We start from the raw sequence: 17,491 nt of genomic DNA, 5'->3' as shown, positions 1-17,491 counted from the left end.
CTGGTATGGCTGTGTCCTGTCTAGGCTCTCGAAGCCCACCAGCTCCGAGCCCCCTACCCAGGCCCGGAGGTAGGGAAACCTCACCCCACCTCCACCCCAACCGCACGCGCACAAGGCCCGCCCTCATGATAAATCCCGCCCCCTGAACACGGGTGCTTCTTTGGCCCCACCTCCGCAGTGTCCAGGCTCCGCCCTCGTAGCCCAGACAGTGCAGTCTCCGAGGAGGACTGGCCTCTTCCGACATAGGTTGTCATGGTGGCGCCTAACCCGCCTTGCCTCGTCTTTTCCGGTCTCAGTCCGGCGTGGCAAAGCAGGCAGGCTACCTTAGCCCTTTCAAGCCCTCTGTGTCATGGCGGCGCCCTGCCTCTCCTTCCGCCCACAGCCTATCATGGCGATGCCCTGAGTAGCCACTTCCGGACCCAGACTCTTACATTGCCCTGGCTTTTCTCACTCCTGGCTGCCATGGCGGCGCCCAGGGTTTACCGGAAGTACAACATCGGAAGTGAGCCGTAGCCTCTGCCCCGAAGCGAGAGCGGCGCTGGGAAAGATGGCGGCGGCGGCGGCGGCGGTGGGCAATGCGGTGCCTTGCGGGGCTCGGCTTTGCGGGGCCCAGCCCGCCGGGCAGCCCCAGCCCAGGCCGCTGCCGCGCACTCTCCTTGCCGCCGGGCCGGCGCTCATAGAGACCGGCGACGAGCTGGTCGCGGCCGTGTGGCCGTACCGGCGGCTGGCGCTGCTGCGGCGCCTCACGGTGCTGCCGTTCGTGGGGCTGCTCTACCCAGCCTGGCTGGGTGCCGCGGCTGCCGGCTGCTGGGGCTGGGGCAGCAGCTGGACGCAGATCCCCGAAGCCGCGCTGCTTGTGTTGGCCACCATCTGCCTCGCGCACGCGCTCACCGTTCTCTCGGGGCATTGGTCCGTGCACGCGCACTGCGCGCTCACCTGCACCCCGGTAAGTGTGCGCATCCGAGACCGACCCTCGGCATGGTCCGGCCTCACCGCGGATCCCAGCTACTGAGTTTGTGTCCGTCCCCAACCCAGCCGGGGCCTCCGCATCTGCTGGAGCCGGGTCCCTAGAGGCGCCCTCCACCCTTTTGCGCTAGCTAAATTCTGGCCCCGCTTCCGACTTGGCTGTGTAACCCTGTCGCAGGTTACTTCCCTTCTCTGGAATTCCGCTCTGGTGTGGTCATTTAGATTCGATAAGGTAATACCTGTAAAAAGCTTAGCGCAGGGCACGGCATATGTCACCATTTACTAGCTCCTATACTGGCGAGTACTCGGTTGTTTCTCCTGGAAACGGTCCTACCTTCTTTGTTGTCTGTCTCCTACCTTGTTGTTCGTAGTGTGAGGTTAGACCTGTGGGATGGGTTTCCCTGTCTGTGGAGCTTGCTTTGAGAACTGAGCATCAGTCCTGCTGGCCAGTGCTCAGAGCCCCCCACCTCCACCCCATGACGACCAAAATGAGCTTGAAATGCAGTTAATTGCAGCGTTTCAGAGGAGCAGTGGGTGTTTGTGAGCAAGTGACTTAACTGCTTGGAGTCTCTTTATGTCTGTCTGCAAGGGTGATGGTAATGAGGACTGCCCTCAGAATACAACAACAGGGTAGTGCATGTGACCCTTAGTCGTGAGATCTGGATGAATGAGAGCTGCCCTGGGTTAGCAGTTGATATCAGTGACTGTGCCACTGCCCTCTGGGTCTGCCTCGGATGACACCAGCAGGTTATGGAGCCATGGGCACTGAGGTCAGCCTCCCCTCTGATCCCACACAGGTTTGCTAAAAGAAGAGAAAAAGGGAACAGCACCCAGGGCTGCAGAAAGAGAAACCACACCATCACCCTCCCTCACCCCTCTGACTCTAAATGTGGACTGAATTCTCTTTCTCTTTTGAGAAAGTGAAATCTCTCTTATCCCAGGGGAGAGACTCAAAACTTCTCAAACTTCTGGGATTGGTGGCTTCAAGTCAGTACAATGAAGGACCCCAGGGAGGGACAAAAGAATGGAGGGAAGTTGGGGGGTAACACCCCCAAACTTCCAGCTGCCTGTTGGCCTGCAGCTAAAAGGTGTGACTATTAACTTTCTCTCCAGGGATGGAGAAGAAAGAAGAGCTAAGCAGCTGTGGGGTTAGGACAGGCAGATCTGGGTTTGTATCAGAGATCTCAGACAGGGATGCTTCTCTCTGGGTTTCCGTTTCCCCCTGTGTAAAGTGAGAACTGTAACACTTACCCCAGGGTGCCATTGTAAGAAGAAACACATGAACTCTGCGAAGCACCTGGCATGTGGCTGGCTGCGTGTAGTGCTTTGCACTTTTCTACATAGCGTTTCCTGAGTTCATGGTTTTGTCTTTTGTTGTTATTTTTGCCTGCTTTGGGGCCTGTGAACTTCTGGAGAGGCAGGGCCTTGTTTCTCAGGGTCACCGCCATGTCCCCCAACTTCCCCCCCCCCAAAAAAAAAAAAAAAAAACCAAAAACAGCAATACAGGTACTGGTGGAGCAGAGGTGCGATGGATGCAGCTCACAGGATTCAGGGAGTGCCAGTGCAGTTCCATTCAGTGCCTCCGTGTCTTAGGTGCTGGAGAAATAACAAAGAACAAAACAGACAAAACACATTGTTTTCATGGTGTTAGTGGGGGAGATGGAACTCAGCAGTCAATGCTAAAGAGAGAACACCAGGATAAGGATTTTGTGAGGGGTCTTTAGATGGAGCATCCAGGGGCAACGTCCCGAGAAGGTGACATTTGAGCACAGGCCTGAAGCCAGCTCTGTGATCATGCATTCCAGGCAGAGAAAACAGCACGTGCCCTTAGCTGAGGCAAGGATGAGCCTCATCATCCCTTGTCACTCGAAGACACAGCAAGAATAGTAATGGGGATGGGGGGCAGAGGGGGAGCAGCAGGCCAGGTGGGCTGTAACAGGGCTTGGCTCACGTGGACTGAGAGTGTACCTCATGCCGGGCAGCATTCTTCCTGTTTGAGTTCATCTTCGTCAGCAGAGCTCTGGGCCACTGTTCATGACCCTGGCTTTATAATATGGGCGGGACCAGAGGCCCAGTGAAGTGCTGTCCCTTGTCCCAGTGACAGACTGGGGAGTGGCCAGTCAGCACCCAGAGCCCAGTGGCATGTTCCAAAGCATGTCCACAGAGCTGCGGCACCCGTGAGCTCCCCAGTGGAAGCCGTGGAGCTGGGGCTTGAGAAGGGCTCAGCGGCAGCACTTTGCCTCTCACAGGAGTTCGACCCCAGCAAAGCAACCTTCGTGAAGGTGGTGCCGACTCCCAACAACGGCTCCACTGAGCTCGTAGCCCTGCACCGTGATGAGGTAGGGACCACCTGCTCCAGCATGGGCTTGGATGGGATCCCCAGGCCCTGACATTCCCAGATCAGGGGCCTCTGCCACAGACACACCTCCCACAGGGCGAAGACGGCCAGGAGGTACTGTCCTTCGAATTCCAGAAGATCAAGTATTCCTACGATGCTCTGGAGAAGAAGCGTTTCCTCCCCGTTGCCTTTCCTGTGGGAAACCCGTTCTCATTCTACCAGAGCAACAGAGGGTTCCAGGAGGACTCAGAGATCCGTGCAGCCGAGAAGAAGTTTGGGAGCAACAAGTGAGTCCCAGCATCCCCGTGCATCGCCCCTGCTGAGACAGGACTGGGCCTCTGCCTCTGGTCACCAGCCCGGGTCTCTGTCCCAGCTAGTGACTCCTTCCCCATTTATATATGCCCTGTGGTTTGGAGGAATCCACCTTTTCAACAAAACATCCCAGGTGGACGTGGCGGGCGCCCTCTGAGAAATGTGCTCTAGTCTAGTCTCCCTCAAACTTGCCTTCTGATAGGAACCCCCTGGAGGGCCCACAGCTTGGAGCCTGGCCCAGAGCTGTTCATCCTTGTCTTGTGTTTGTAACTTGTGTTCTCTTCTTTATTTTAAATTTTTTCTATAAATGTAAATTCTTGTCATTCTTCTCATGCATATCCCAGTACTTTGTGAGTGGTGATTAAAAAAAAGGTGGTGGTGAGCAGGATAGCTCATTTGTACCAGGTAGTATGCAGATGCTCTGTCAGCACTTTTTCATTTAACCTTTACCAAAACCACCAGTGTTGACAGGACCTGGGAGGGGTCAGAGCTGGGCTTCAGAGCCCCCATCCTGGCCATGGTGATAATTGTCCTTGACTCAAAAATGCTCAGAATCTCTAGGAAATTATTTCTTGACCTAGTTGCTTTTCAGAAAATTACAAATACGTTACTGCAACCAGCGATCTAGTAGGAAGGTTTATAGAAAACATTTACTGATCCTCCCCTCCCCAACCCAGGTCAGCCATGGTGGCAGCCTGGGATGTCCACTTTCACACCGTCCTCGCTTATGCAAAGGTATCCTACACAGTCCAGGGTGGGGCTCAGTTTTTATTGCAATGCAGCCACTGTGCAGTTTCTTTTTCTCAAATCCCGAGTCCTGGATATCACTCCAGTTCTGCAGGGCAAAACAAGGACGGCCGTAGTGGACCTGGCTGGTCCCATGGCCAGACAGGGCCACCACACAGAGTGCTGTAGAGCACACCTTTCGGCCCTGCTTCTCAAATTCCAGGGCTTTTATTTAGGAAGTCTTTGGAACATCCCAGCTCAGGCTCCCCCTCTCCATAGTCGGGTGGGGCTCAGGCACTGTATTTCAGGCCCCAGGGGACTCCACAGCACCTAGCTGCCGGGCCTCCTCTGTGCAGCTTCAGGGCTCCCATCCCACGGTCAGCCATTCCTCTCCCCTTGCCTTGTCACCCACCCAGATGATAGGTTGTCGTCTTGCACCAGCCCCGCTCAGGGGGGCGACTGCCTGAAGAGCCCAGTGCTGATTCAGAAGCTTCATCTGGGTTCTGCAGAGCAAAGGGCTGGGGGCAGTCAGCGCACCTGCTTCAGTGCCACACGGTCGAGGAGAGCCATAGTTGAGCATCCCAATGTCTGGAAGCTCACCAGGGCCCCTAGTTGCCCAGGGAGGCCGTCCGTGCCTGGAAGTGGAGGTGTCAGGGGTGGGGCCCCTGGGGCTTCCCACCAGGAACAGGACGTGGCATCTGATCTCTTTCAGGGCCGAGATGGTGGTGCCTGACTTCTCAGAGCTGTTCAAGGAGAGAGCCACAGCGCCTTTCTTTGTGTTCCAGGTAAAGCAGCAGCTCTGGTCCTTTTCCCCACCCTGTTCCTTGGGGCTTTCACAGTCCACCTCCAAACGTGAAAACCTCTCCCTGTCCTCATGGTCAGAGCCTGTGGGCGGAACGGCCCTCGTGTGCCATCCAGTCCTCCGGAGGCATTCTCCCTGCGTTCCCAGGAACAGACAGGCCCGTGTCCCATAGGTGTTCTGCGTGGGACTCTGGTGTCTGGACGAGTACTGGTACTACAGTGTCTTCACACTTTCCATGCTGGTGGCCTTCGAGGCCTCCCTGGTGCAGCAGCAGATGCGGAACATGTCAGAGATCCGGAAGATGGGCAACAAGCCCCACATGATCCAGGTATGGCCAGTAGCGTGACGGGTGGGTAGGAGGGTCCCTGTGGTCTTGGGCTGGGCGAGGCATGGGCGCATCCCCAGAGCTGACTGAACCCCACCCCCTCCCAGGTCTACCGGAGCCGAAAGTGGAGGCCCGTTGCCAGCAATGAGATTGTTCCCGGGGACATCGTCTCAATCGGTGAGGTGCAGCTCTGCTCCTTCCTGGTGGGAGCCCAGGCCTCAGGCTCTGTCCAACCCTCCTGCTCCTACCCTGCAGGCCGCTCCCCACAGGAGAACCTGGTGCCATGCGACGTGCTGCTGTTGCGGGGCCGCTGCATCGTGGACGAGGCCATGCTCACTGGGGAGTCGGTGCCCCAGATGAAGGTGCTGGGTCAGGAGTGAAGGGAGGGGGGTCCTCAGTCTACTCAGGCGCGTCACTGTCCCATCCATTGAGGAGGAAACGGGCCAGGGAAGGGCTGGTGGCTGGGCCAGGAGACTGGAGGAGGCATAGCATTCGGATGGAGATCCTGGGTTTCCTGGCAGGTCAGTGCCCTGGACTAAGGGGAGCCAGGTGGTGATGAGGAGAGGGAAGGAGATGAGAGGCCAGGAGCATTGGTGGGGTGTCAGGCACCCTGGGATCTCAGGCTGAGGTGGGCTGAGAGAAACCGGGAAGCTGTGAATCCAGGGTGAGGCCGGCTACAGGGTCACAGGGAATCTATGCTGCACGTGAACGTGGAAAGAAGACAGGGTGGAGCCCCCGCCCCTGTGAGGTGCACCGGCTTGGATGGGGAGCCCTGTAAGGGTCAGGCAGGTTCCTCCCAGCGCCAGGATCCAGCTCTCCAGCCTGGGGATGGAGAAGGAGGCCAAGGTGAGACTAGCCATTGACTCTACTGTCGTCCCCAGGAACCCATCGAAGACCTCAGCCCCAACCGGGTACTGGACCTCCAGGCCGACTCCCGGCTCCATGTCATCTTCGGGGGCACCAAGGTGGTGCAGCACATCCCTCCCCAGAAAGCCACCACAGGCCTGAAGCGTAGGTGCCTCAGGGGTGTCGGGGGTGTCCTAGCCCTGCCACCCCCAAACCCTCAAAGTCTGCTTGGCTCTGAGAGAGTCGGGATGAGCGGACATGAATGACGCTGGTTCTTTGTCTCCCCAGCGGTGGACAGTGGGTGTGTGGCCTATGTCCTGAGGACCGGATTCAACACATCCCAGGTGTGGCACCTTGCCCAGTTCTGAGGAGGGTGGTCCCTGGGGCGTATGGTGGACAGCTGAGATGGCAACTCTTTCAGACCCCAGAACATCCACCCCATAGGCTCACTCTGATACCAGGTACTGGGCTGGGGGCCAGAGTGCTGAGACAAGCCCCAGACTAGGCCTGCTTTCCCCGGCTGAGGTTCTGCCTCACGGACAGTAGACTGCTTTTGGTCCCGCACACTTGGGGATCACAGTCTGTGCCATAAACTCTTCACTAAAGTGGCATGAGGATTCCTTGGTAGAGACGGTGGTCAGATCTCCTTCCAGAAAATTCATTCCTCCGCCCCAATCTCAGCCACTTCCTTCCCTGACCCCAAATCTTCGGTCACTGGTCTCCGCAGCTCTGTAGCTATTGGCTGAGTTGCAGCCGCCCACATAGCTGTGCAGTTCCTGGAACAGCTGTGTTGTCAGCTGTGGCGCTCAGTCAGCCCAGGCAGGCACTCCGCAGCAGCAGAGAGAACCTGGCCCTGGTGCTTTTAGGCAGGAAAGGCCGCCACCCTCCCAGGAAAGAGCTCTGTTCCTCCGTCCCTCTAGGGCAAGCTGCTGCGCACGATCCTCTTTGGGGTCAAGAGGGTGACAGCGAACAACCTGGAGACCTTCATCTTCATCCTCTTCCTCCTGGTCTTTGCCATTGCGGCAGCCGCCTACGTATGGATCGAAGGTAGGCACCGTGACCACTCCCCCCCGCCCCCCACCATCTGCTGGACCCCGTGCCCATGGCCCCCAGGCTGTCAGGCCCTGTCTTCCCAGGTACCAAGGACCCCAGCCGGAACCGCTACAAGCTATTTCTGGAATGCACGCTGATCCTCACTTCTGTCGTGCCCCCCGAGCTGCCCATTGAACTGTCTCTGGCTGTCAACACTTCCCTCATTGCTCTGGCCAAGCTCTGTGAGTCGCTGGGGCAGGGACAGGGTGCCGAGCGGGCCGGGGCCCGGCAGCACCCCTAACACTGGCTTCCACCACCCAGACATGTACTGCACGGAGCCCTTCCGGATCCCCTTCGCCGGCAAGGTGGAGGTGTGCTGCTTTGACAAGACAGGGACCTTGACCAGCGACAGCCTGGTGGTGCGCGGTGTGGCCGGGCTCCGGTGAGCGTGGGGAGTCTGGATCGCGAGACGCCGAGCCAGGGGTGTTCTGGGAGCTCAAGGGACAGACAGCTGCCCAGTCCAAGCCTTCGAAGTGAGGGCCTGTCACAGGCCCTACCACAGAGGTTCATTCTAGGGGGCTCCCAAGCACTCTTCAGTGTGAGTGACAATGGCAGGCAGCTCAGCTTGGGCTCCAAGCAGCCACGTGACCTCTGGGGGCATTCATGAGACGCGTGCAGGTGTCTCAGGGACCAAGACAACACAACATCCTGCGGGCCCCCCACTGTGACCAGCAATTCCCAGGGCGTCCCTCTACCCAGTCTCCTCCACCCTGGTAACCAGCTATTCTTCCTCCTTGCAGAGATGGGAAGGAGGTGACCCCTGTGTCCAACATCCCCATAGAAACACACCGGGCTCTGGCCTCATGCCATTCCCTCATGCAGCTGGATGACGGCACCCTTGTGGGTGACCCACTTGAGAAAGCCATGCTGACTGCCGTAGACTGGACACTGACCAAAGGTGAGGGGCTGGAGCCTCGGCCACACCGCCAGCTCTTACGTCCCCCGGCAGGCAGGGTGTACCTCTCAGGCACCACCTGTGTGTGCGACTCAGGCAGGTGGGTGGGCACAGGCTCACCTCTGACCTGGGGCAGGGTCCTCCATACCCAGATCTCCCAGCTCGGACCCCTCCCAGAGCCAGGAGTTCCTGCAGGCCCCGGCTCTGGAGGTGGGGGGAGGAAGGGGATGGAGGGAGGAAGGGCACGGAGGGGGCAGGTGGGGGCTTGGCTGCCTCTTTGGAGCGAAGGCCCTCAGGACTCGTACTTATTTGTTTCCAGATGAGAAAGTATTCCCCCGAAGTATTAAAACTCAGGGGCTGAAAATTCACCAGCGCTTTCATTTTGCCAGTGCCCTAAAGCGAATGTCCGTGCTCGCCTCCTACGAGAAGCTTGGCTCCACCGATCTCTGCTACATCGCGGCTGTGAAGGGGGCCCCTGAAACCCTGCACTCCATGGTGAGCCAGCCCCGGCCCAGGGTGGGGAGGGAGGTGCGGGGCGGTTGGTGACATCCCCCTGCGTTCCCTGCAGTTCGCCCAGTGCCCACCTGACTACCACCACATCCACACGGAGATTTCCCGGGAAGGAGCCCGTGTCCTGGCGCTGGGGTATAAGGAGCTGGGGCACCTCACTCACCAGCAGGTAAGGGCCCAAGCCCCCCACCTACCGGCCCCTTGTCCACATCACTTCTGTCCCCTGTGGCACCACCATGAATGGGCACAATTTCATCTTCCTCCTCCCTCGCCTCTACCTTTGGAGGCCCCAGGTGGCACTCAGTCCTCATTTTTTTCTCCTCCCCTACATGCTCCATTCCCCATGGACCCCATCCCACCCCAGAACCCAGGGCTGCTCCCTAGAGAGCACACCCAGGTCTCACTTCCTATCCTCACATCCACGGGTTCTCTCACACCCCCTTGGGGAACGCCCCGGGGCACCTTGGATTCTCTATCTCCAGCCCAGCTCCAACCCTGCCTTGCCCAACCACCTGGTCACTGCATGATCTTGGGGTATCCCCAGCCCTCGCTCTCACCCCACGTCCCATTGGCTGTAGGCTCTCCTCCCACCTCCAGTACCAACGCTGCTCCTTTACCTGCTTCCACCTTGGCCCTCATCCAAGTGGCTTTCATCTGTTTGCACCTAGTGGCCATGAGATCCTTCCAGAATGCACACCAGGTCACACCTCTGTTCAGAGGCTCGATCAAGGCCCGTTCCTGAGCCTAGTCACAGACCTTTCAAAGCCACCCAGCTCTGTGCCACCCCACTACCCTCTCTGCCCCATTCCCCTGGCTTTATCTCTCTTGTGGTACTCAGTGCTCTGATTTCTGTGACTTCTTTATTACATGTCTTTTCCAGTAGAAGGCAAGCTCCGTGAGGGCAGAGATCTTTTAGTTTCTGGTATGAGTTAGAGAGTGTGAGCTCTTGCTCAGTGGTTATCAAAGGAGAGTCCCAACTTTCCTGTCCTGGAAGATGAAATACAAGGACGTTGTGTCACGCTGTTGTCCATGGTAGCGGGTGGAGGCACCATTGGGGGGCCAGGACCACCCAGCCACTGCTGAGCCCCTCTGCCACTAGGGCACCTCTCACCCTCCACACACCTCTCACCTTCTGACCCTCCAGTGTCCCTCCTGCAAGGATGGGGCCTTCTCTGACCTCCCCCCACCCAGCGTGTTGTCAGAGCTTGGGAAATGGGGGAGGGGGAGAGACAGGTCATGAGGGTACTGCTGTGTCCATCCACAGGCCCGGGAGCTCAAGCGGGAGGCCCTGGAGTGCAACCTGAAGTTCGTCGGCTTCATTGTGGTCTCCTGCCCACTCAAGGCTGACTCTAAGGCCGTGATCCGCGAGATCCAGAACGCCTCCCATCGGGTACAGCCACTGGACCCCTCCCCACCAGGCCCCATGGGTGGGCAGTCTTGGCTACTCCTTACAGAGAGGGGGATGTGACAGTAGAGGACAGTTCCATCCTCAGTGGGGCACTCAGCGGTGGGTATCTGGGTTTTGGAAGCAAAGGTTCCATGGCTTTTGGTTGAGCTCCACCGTGGCTTGGACGTCCATGCTGTCCCTCATGCCTGAGGATGCTCTGGGACTCAGTCTGTGCCCATCCTTCTCACATCACTTTCTCAGGCCCCCAGCACCACTGGGAGATGAGGGCTATTTCCCCCACTCTGCCCCATCTTAGGAAAAAGCTGAGGCTGGGTTGGAGGATGTGGAGACAACGCCCAGACAGGCTGTGTGTGTCCCAGTGGCTTTCCTCTGTCAGTCTTGGTGATTGGTGTATTCTAGTTCAGGACTCAGTTTAGGGTGTGGGAGGCGAGCCTGGCATTGTCAGAGGGTAGTGACGTGATTCGTCCTCACCTGGCCTCAGCAGTCAAGGCCCATCTTGCCATCACCGGGCTCTAAGCCAGAAGGCTAGAGTTTGTGTCGTACCACCCCCAATCTCCTGCCTGGAGCATCTACCAAGCCAAGAGGGTCCACACCAAGGGCTGGCTTTTAGTTTGTGCTGCAAGTAAAGGCTATGGGTGTTCTCAGAAAGACACACATGCACATATCTTTTGCAGAAAACTCTACCAGGTGAGGCAGGTTGAGGCTCCTGGAAGCCCAGTCCCCATTAGGGGGCCAAGCGCTTCCTCTGTGGCTGTCCTCAGAAGGGACTTAGCCCCCAGATCTCCAGGCTGGAGTTCTGCTCCACTGAGCCCTGCTCCACTGAGCCTCCGCCCTCTCCCCAGGTGGTTATGATCACAGGTGACAACCCGCTCACTGCCTGCCATGTGGCTCAGGAGCTGCACTTCATTGAAAAGTCTCACACGCTGATCCTGCAGCCTCCCACGGAGAAAGGTGAGGCCCCATGTGGTTGTGGGCTGGGGGGACCTTGAGTCCAAGAACAGCTCCCGCCTGGTGGCTCACCTCTGTGCCAGGCCTGAGTGAGCACACCCAGCGTCATCCAGTACCCGTGACACAGGCCTGCGGATCACAGCCCCGCCCCACGCGCACACTTGGGCTGTCTGGCCGGGGAGCTCCACACCCCACCTGTGTGGCAGCATGCAGACGGTCACCGGCTCTGGGGCCAGCCACACCTTACAATCTTAAGGCGGTTGGTTGTCGTCACACCAGCCCACGTTTCATAGCCTCCCACCCACCTTGGGCCTGGCTGGCTGCCTGTGCATGGCGAGTGCTCCCCTCTTGAGCACCAGGACTGCAGGTGCTCGTGTTTGGTGTGGCCAGGACCTGGGGCAGAGGGCTTGGTTTGCATTCGTCAGACTCTCTGCCCCACACGGGAGGGCTTGCCGTTCCCACACCACGTAGGAGGAAGCCAACCAGGTCAGCTGTTGGGGCCCCTGCTCTATAGACAAGGAGACAGAGAAGTGAATCCATCCACCTGGATCATTGGGAGACACTGTGGCTGAGGATTTGAACTCAGATGTCCTGATTCCAGAACTCATGGTCTCTGGGCTCTCCTGAGTAACCAAATTGGTTGCAAATGGTGCCTCAGAATCAGAAAAATCAAGGGACGAATCCAGCCCCAGCACCTCTGGCTGGTGGGGAGGTGTCTGTCAGATGCCGTAGGACAGCACCCGGTGCAGGGCCTGGCTTGGGAGCAACATGCACCGGTGATGTTACTGGGCTGCAGGCCAGGGGAGGGTGCTGGTATGGCCCGGCCAAGAGGGCTTCCAGAACCTCCCAGCCCTTCTCTCCATCTGTGCTGTTGAGCCCAGGTCTCTGTCCCAGTCCCAGGCACTGGGCTCTTCCAGAGCCTGGGGATCGTAGGCAGGTGGCCCAGAGGCGGCTGCCAAGAGTGTTGATGAGCAAGTGAAGCTGCTCTAACAGAACAGCCGCAACAAGAGCCAGGTGGAGATTATTTTCCTTTCAAGCTCTGACAGCTCAGGGCCAGCGGTCCAGTGCTGAGAAGGCTGGTGGGCTGCCCTTAGCTGTCCTCGGCGCTCAGCATCCACACCTAGACCAACCAGCTGGAAAGGGGAGGTGGATAGCGAGCAATGTCTGGCCTGAGGAAGTGATTCGGGGTGCCCTGGCCCTAGGAGAGCAGAGTTTCAGGCAGGCCCCCGGGGCTGGGGGTTCGTTAGGTGAGGGGTTGGGGAGTGGGGGGTGCGTCTGAGGTCAGGCTGCCCGGGTTTGAATCTGGCCCATCACATGATCTCAGGCCAGTGGCTTAGGCCCTGGGTTTTCAGATCCTTTGCATCGGAGGTTTCTGTGCATGGTCTCTGTGGGGTGCCTAGTGTCTGGGGTACAGGTTGGTATGGACCTGGGGTGGGGGCCAAGAAGGTGCTCCAGAGACGAGAGACTGGGGCTGCACACGTGGGGTCCAAGTGAGAGGGTCCACCTGAGCAGCTGAGCCCCATCCCTGACCCTGGGCACTGGCCCTGCAGGTCGACCGTGTGAGTGGCATTCCATCGACGGCAGCATCATGCTGCCCCTGGCCCAGGGCTCCCCGAAGGCAGTGGCCCTGGATCACGCCCTGTGCCTCACGGGCGATGGCCTGGCCCACCTGCAGGCCGAGGACCCCCAGCTGCTGCTTCGCCTCATCCCGCACGTGCAAGTGTTCGCCCGAGTGGCCCCCAAACAGAAGGTGGGTACGGGGTGGCGGAGGGCAGGCAGGGCCCTGGGGATGGCACGCAGCCCTCACTCAGCCCGTCTCTCCCCGAACAGGAGTTTGTCATCACCAGCCTGAAGGAGCTGGGCTACGTGACCCTCATGTGTGGGGATGGCACCAACGACGTGGGTGCCCTGAAGCACGCCGATGTGGGTGAGCCCCTGGGGTTCGGGGCTGTTCTGCCAACACCGGCTTACCGTCAGGGATGCGCCACTGAGCAGGTTCTGTGAGGAAGCAGTAGTGAAGGGACGGGGCAGGGACTGGTGGGATTGGGGATCTGAAGGGCTCCAAGGCCAGGAAGATATACAAGTGTCTGAGGAAGTGTGGTGGGGACCACCAGGAACCTCTGGTGAGGGTCCAGGGCAGCTCCATGGGGTAGACATGACTTGCTTTTCTCAGGCCCCCCAGGCACTGGATGGGCTCCAAGGGCCAAAGCCAGAGGCCAGGGAGAGTTTATAGCCTCGGATCTGTGTCAACAGAACATAGATGTCAAGTTGATGTTTGAAAACCAATTTAACCTAGTTTCATTTCAGTGCCTTTCAAATATTCATTCGGTTTATCAACTACAAGATTTATGACACATCATTTACCTCATGATTCTTGGCAATAAACTTCTTTGGAAATCAGTTAGTTTTGACCTACATAGCGTTATATACTTTGTTTGGGTATTGTTTTTTTGTTGTACTTAAGTAGTTGGTAGAAAGTAAAATAGGCGCTCTCTGAGGCGCTCCTTGGGGTGAGTGATCAGGTAAAATGGGGAGGTTTGGCCCCGGGATTAGCTGCGTTGAGCAGACACTCCGTGCTCTGTGCCGGGGTGGCAGGCTCCCTCTGGCTTCTGACACACACTCCCACCAGGTGTGGCCCTCCTGGCCAATGCCCCTGAGCGGATCATCGAGCGGCGGCGACGGCCCCGGGACAGCCCCGTCCTGAGCAACAGTGGAGTTAGGGCCACCTCCAGGGCAGCCAAGCAGAGGTCGGGGCTCCCACCCTCTGAGGAGCAGCTGGCCTCCCAGCGGGTGAGTCTCAGAAGGGGGGCACCAGCACCCCCTTGTTGTCAGGTCTCACCCCTTGCTACCTGCCTCATAGGACCGCCTGAGTCAGGTGCTTCGGGACCTCGAGGACGAGAGCATGCCCATCGTGAAGCTGGGAGATGCCAGCATCGCTGCGCCCTTCACCTCCAAACTCTCTTCCATCCAGTGCAGTGAGTCCTGCTGCCGTGATCCTCCCCTACCCCACCCCTAGGCCCATCCTGCTGGCACCCACGCCCACACCTGCCTTCCCCCGCAGTTTGCCACGTGATCAAGCAGGGCCGCTGCACGCTGGTGACCACACTGCAGATGTTCAAGATCTTGGCGCTCAATGCCCTCATCCTGGCCTACAGCCAGAGTGTCCTATACTTGGAGGGTGTCAAGTTCAGTGACTTCCAGGCCACACTGCAGGGGCTGCTCCTGGCTGGCTGTTTCCTCTTCATCTCCCGCTCCAAGGTGGGCCAGGACCCTGAGCAAAGCAGGGCCTCTCGCCCCAGCCCAAGGCTGCCCTCTGCTTCCCTAAGCCATGGTTGTTGCCCCAGAGGTGCCGGGAGCCTTCTCGGATTGACGGCTGGCGACGCTTGAGCCAGCCAGGGCAGGCTGTTAAAGGCGCCACCACATGTCTGTTCTATCCTCACAGCAGCCCTTGGGATGGGAACTCTCATCGCCAAGTTACAGATGGGGATCAGGGGGCCGGGCGGGTGCCGCCGCTCAGGCCCAGCACTGTCCACAGGCTGGGGTCTCAGGTGGGCCACACAATTGAGACAGATGGGAAAACGATCATCAAGACCACTCAGTATGCGGTGCTGAGAAAAACACCAAGTAGGTCGCACAGACTGTGAGGAATGGCCTCAGGGTCGTTCAGGGAGGTCTGTGTAACGCCGACGTTCGGGCCAACGCATAAAGAACAAGAGAACCAGCGAGGAACTAGGCACAAAGGCCAGAGATGGTCATAGGCCGATGCAAGGAGGCCCTGGTGGCCAGAGGGGGTGGGAGGTGGTCTGGGTTGATCATACATGCCCCATGAGCAACAGGGAGGGCTTTAAGTTTATTCTAGAGCGGGGGCGGGGTGGATCTTAAGACCCCTATGGCTGGGCATTGAGCGAGGCGGGGGTGGCATCTGCACTGAGAGGATGGGGGGCGGACAGGGCTCTGGGGACTAGTGCTGACCTGTGAACCCCAGAATTTGGTGACCACTGTCTGCACAAGGCCTGCCAGGAAGCAGGGTAGGTGGGTGACCCCAGGGCGAGCCTGGGCCCTGACCTCCACTCTGCCCCTGCAGCCCCTCAAGACCCTCTCCCGAGAGCGGCCCCTGCCCAACATCTTCAACTTATACACCATCCTCACTGTCATGCTCCAGTTCTGCGTGCACTTCGTGAGTCTCGTCTACCTGTACAGCGAGGCCCAGGCCCGGAGCCCTGAGAAGTGAGTGCACTCCCAGCCTGGGGGTGGACAGGGTGCTCCCAGAGGAGGCAGCATCCCTGCGGTTGGGGGGTGGCAGGAGAAACATGCAGACGTTGGCCTGGGGTGACCAGGGCCAGGCCCGCAGAGTCCACCAGGCAGAGTCCTGGTTCCGCGGGGAGGGGCAGCAGGAATCATGAAGGGGCCCTGACCCCCATGTGTCCCTGAAGGCAGGAGCAATTTGTGGACCTGTACAAAGAATTTGAGCCAAGCCTAGTCAACAGCACAGTGTACATCATGGCCATGGCCATGCAGATGGCCACCTTCGCCATTAACTACAAGGTGAGGCCCAGCCCCTGCCCGAGCACACCCTGCCCACCCTCTGGGCTGCCGCAACACAACAGCTGCCCATCTGCCTATCCCCACAGGGCCCACCCTTCATGGAGAGCCTGCCTGAGAACAGGCCTCTGGTGTGGAGCCTGGCCGTGTCACTCCTGGCCATCGTGGGCCTGCTCCTTGGCTCCTCACCTGAGTTCAACAGCCAGTTTGGACTCGTGGACATCCCTGTGGAGGTGAGGGGCCCTGTAGACGCGGTCCCAGGACTTGGCCTGGACCTGCCTGCAGGCACCTGACTCACCAGCACTCCCTGTCCCACAGTTCAAGCTGGTCATTGCCCAGGTCCTACTCCTAGACTTCTGCTTGGCACTCCTGGTCGACCGCGTCCTGCAGTTCTTCCTGGGGACCCCAAAGCTGAAAGTGCCTTCCTGAGATGGTGGTGCTGGCACCTACTGCCCACTCTGCTGCCGCTGGGCAGGAGCCCCGCGAGGGCCCCAGGAGGGAGCACTGCCCCCACGGTGAGGCTGACCTGGCCTTGCCCACCAAGACTGAGCTGGGACACCCCCACCCCACCCCCTACGGCTGTTCTGAGGCCTGGCTGGCGGAACCAGCCCTGGGCCAGCGTCTTTGGTCAATAAAGCAGCATTGGTGATTTGAAGAAGCCTTGCCTCCATCTCTGCACCACAGAAGGGGCCGCTGGGGGCCGGGTGGTCCCCAAGGAAGGTCCTGGCACCCTTCTCATGGACTGTGTGAGGTTCTAACCTCCCTCTGTAACACATTCAGCACTTGGACAGGCCAAGCTCGGAACCCAGAGAGCTCTGCGTATTTCCTAGTTTTGCAAGCGCCCCCATGTTTCTGTGGTCTCTCAGCTTCACGTTTTGACACCTGAGGCACTGAAGGGAGTTTTAAGATGGATGCCATTTTTCTCTTTTCAATAATATGCAGAATAACAGCATGCCTTTCTCTCGTAGTGTCAGATATGAGGAAGTTCAATCCAAATCGTTACGAATACTGACTCGGGTCACGCTCGGGATTCTGCACCTCACAGGTCATAGCCAGGGTCTGACCTGCAGCCTGGCTCTCATACTGTTACTGTCCTTCCTTTCAAAAGGTGCTCACTCACTACAGCTCAGGAACTGTGGAATAGTTAGCATGAAAGCTAAGAGCCACAGTCAGAGATTTCTTGAGAGCCAAAAACTAGTAAAAACTATTTCCAGTCAGAAATGACCGAGTGTGGGGTGTGGGTGCATTTTTATAACTTTGGCACGCTGCATGTGATGACCTCAGGCCAGGGAACCCAGGCCCGGGCTTCTGGACGATTTCCCCCTCCCCACCAATGCTCAGTGAGGAGCTCTCTACCCTGTCCTGCCCTTGCCCCTTGGTCATCCTCAGCACCCCACCCCTGACAGGCTTCCCATCAGGAGGAGTGTGGCCCACAGCCCAGGGAAGGCCCTGGGAGCCAAAGTGGGAAAGGGGCTGGGACCAGCTGTGAGCATCAGGTGGGCCCCAAACACTGGCCAAGGTTTCTGGAGGGGCGTGGGTGCCAGACCCCATCCAGCAGAGGGGCTGCTGGGGTCACGTGGAATCCTTGAGACAATTTGAGGCAACCAGAAGGGGAGCACTCTGGACTTGGGATTTGCTGAGGATGATTCTTGCAGGGGCTCAGGGCGAGGATCTCTGTGTCCTCCGTGCCTGAGAGAGGTGCCAAGGGCGCTCTGGCTCTGCTGTAACGGTCTTCAAGAGCCTGATCCAGCACTGAGCATTACTGGGTGTCCCCTAGTTGT

The 17,491-nt window shown here is 58.6% G+C and overlaps 1 protein-coding gene across 2 annotated transcripts; it reads left to right on the top strand.

Moving 5' to 3' along the window:
• Window positions 1-509: 509 nt before the first annotated feature.
• Window positions 510-16,368, top strand: ATP13A1 (ATPase 13A1). 2 transcript variants are annotated; one of them, XM_059063382.2, is made up of 26 exons: window positions 510-946; window positions 3,216-3,305; window positions 3,401-3,591; window positions 5,055-5,127; window positions 5,317-5,472; window positions 5,577-5,646; window positions 5,725-5,831; window positions 6,351-6,480; window positions 6,604-6,659; window positions 7,236-7,362; window positions 7,452-7,589; window positions 7,669-7,789; window positions 8,148-8,305; window positions 8,622-8,797; window positions 8,871-8,981; window positions 10,077-10,202; window positions 11,063-11,171; window positions 12,719-12,918; window positions 12,999-13,095; window positions 13,798-13,958; window positions 14,029-14,143; window positions 14,230-14,426; window positions 15,253-15,395; window positions 15,602-15,713; window positions 15,800-15,943; window positions 16,029-16,368. In XM_059063382.2, exons 1-26 carry the CDS (start codon window positions 548-550, stop codon window positions 16,137-16,139), a joined length of 3,618 nt encoding a protein of 1,205 aa, XP_058919365.1. In that variant the 5' UTR covers window positions 510-547; the 3' UTR covers window positions 16,140-16,368. The 2 variants fall into 2 exon arrangements, with proteins under 2 accessions (XP_058919365.1, XP_066888689.1); XM_067032588.1 differs by having other exon boundaries at window positions 524-946; window positions 15,602-15,943.
• The last annotated feature ends 1,123 nt before the right edge of the window (window positions 16,369-17,491 follow it).

The sequence above is a fragment of the Kogia breviceps genome, chromosome 4 (genome assembly GCF_026419965.1).
Source record: "Kogia breviceps isolate mKogBre1 chromosome 4, mKogBre1 haplotype 1, whole genome shotgun sequence".
Classification (NCBI taxonomy): domain Eukaryota; kingdom Metazoa; phylum Chordata; class Mammalia; order Artiodactyla; family Physeteridae; genus Kogia; species Kogia breviceps.
This window is presented reverse-complemented; position numbering and strand designations above follow the sequence as displayed.

What these genes read in the sequence shown, in the direction of transcription:
- ATP13A1 (XM_067032588.1), top strand. Translation starts at nt 548, where the DNA reads ATGGCGGCGGCGGCGGCGGCGGTGGGCAATGCGGTGCCTTGCGGGGCT. An exon ending in AGTCGGTGCCCCAGATGAAG is followed by an intron (nt 5,832 to 6,350) that starts GTGCTGGGTCAG and finishes TGTCGTCCCCAG; the next exon opens with GAACCCATCGAAGACCTCAG. An exon ending in CTGAAACCCTGCACTCCATG is followed by an intron (nt 8,798 to 8,870) that starts GTGAGCCAGCCC and finishes CGTTCCCTGCAG; the next exon opens with TTCGCCCAGTGCCCACCTGA.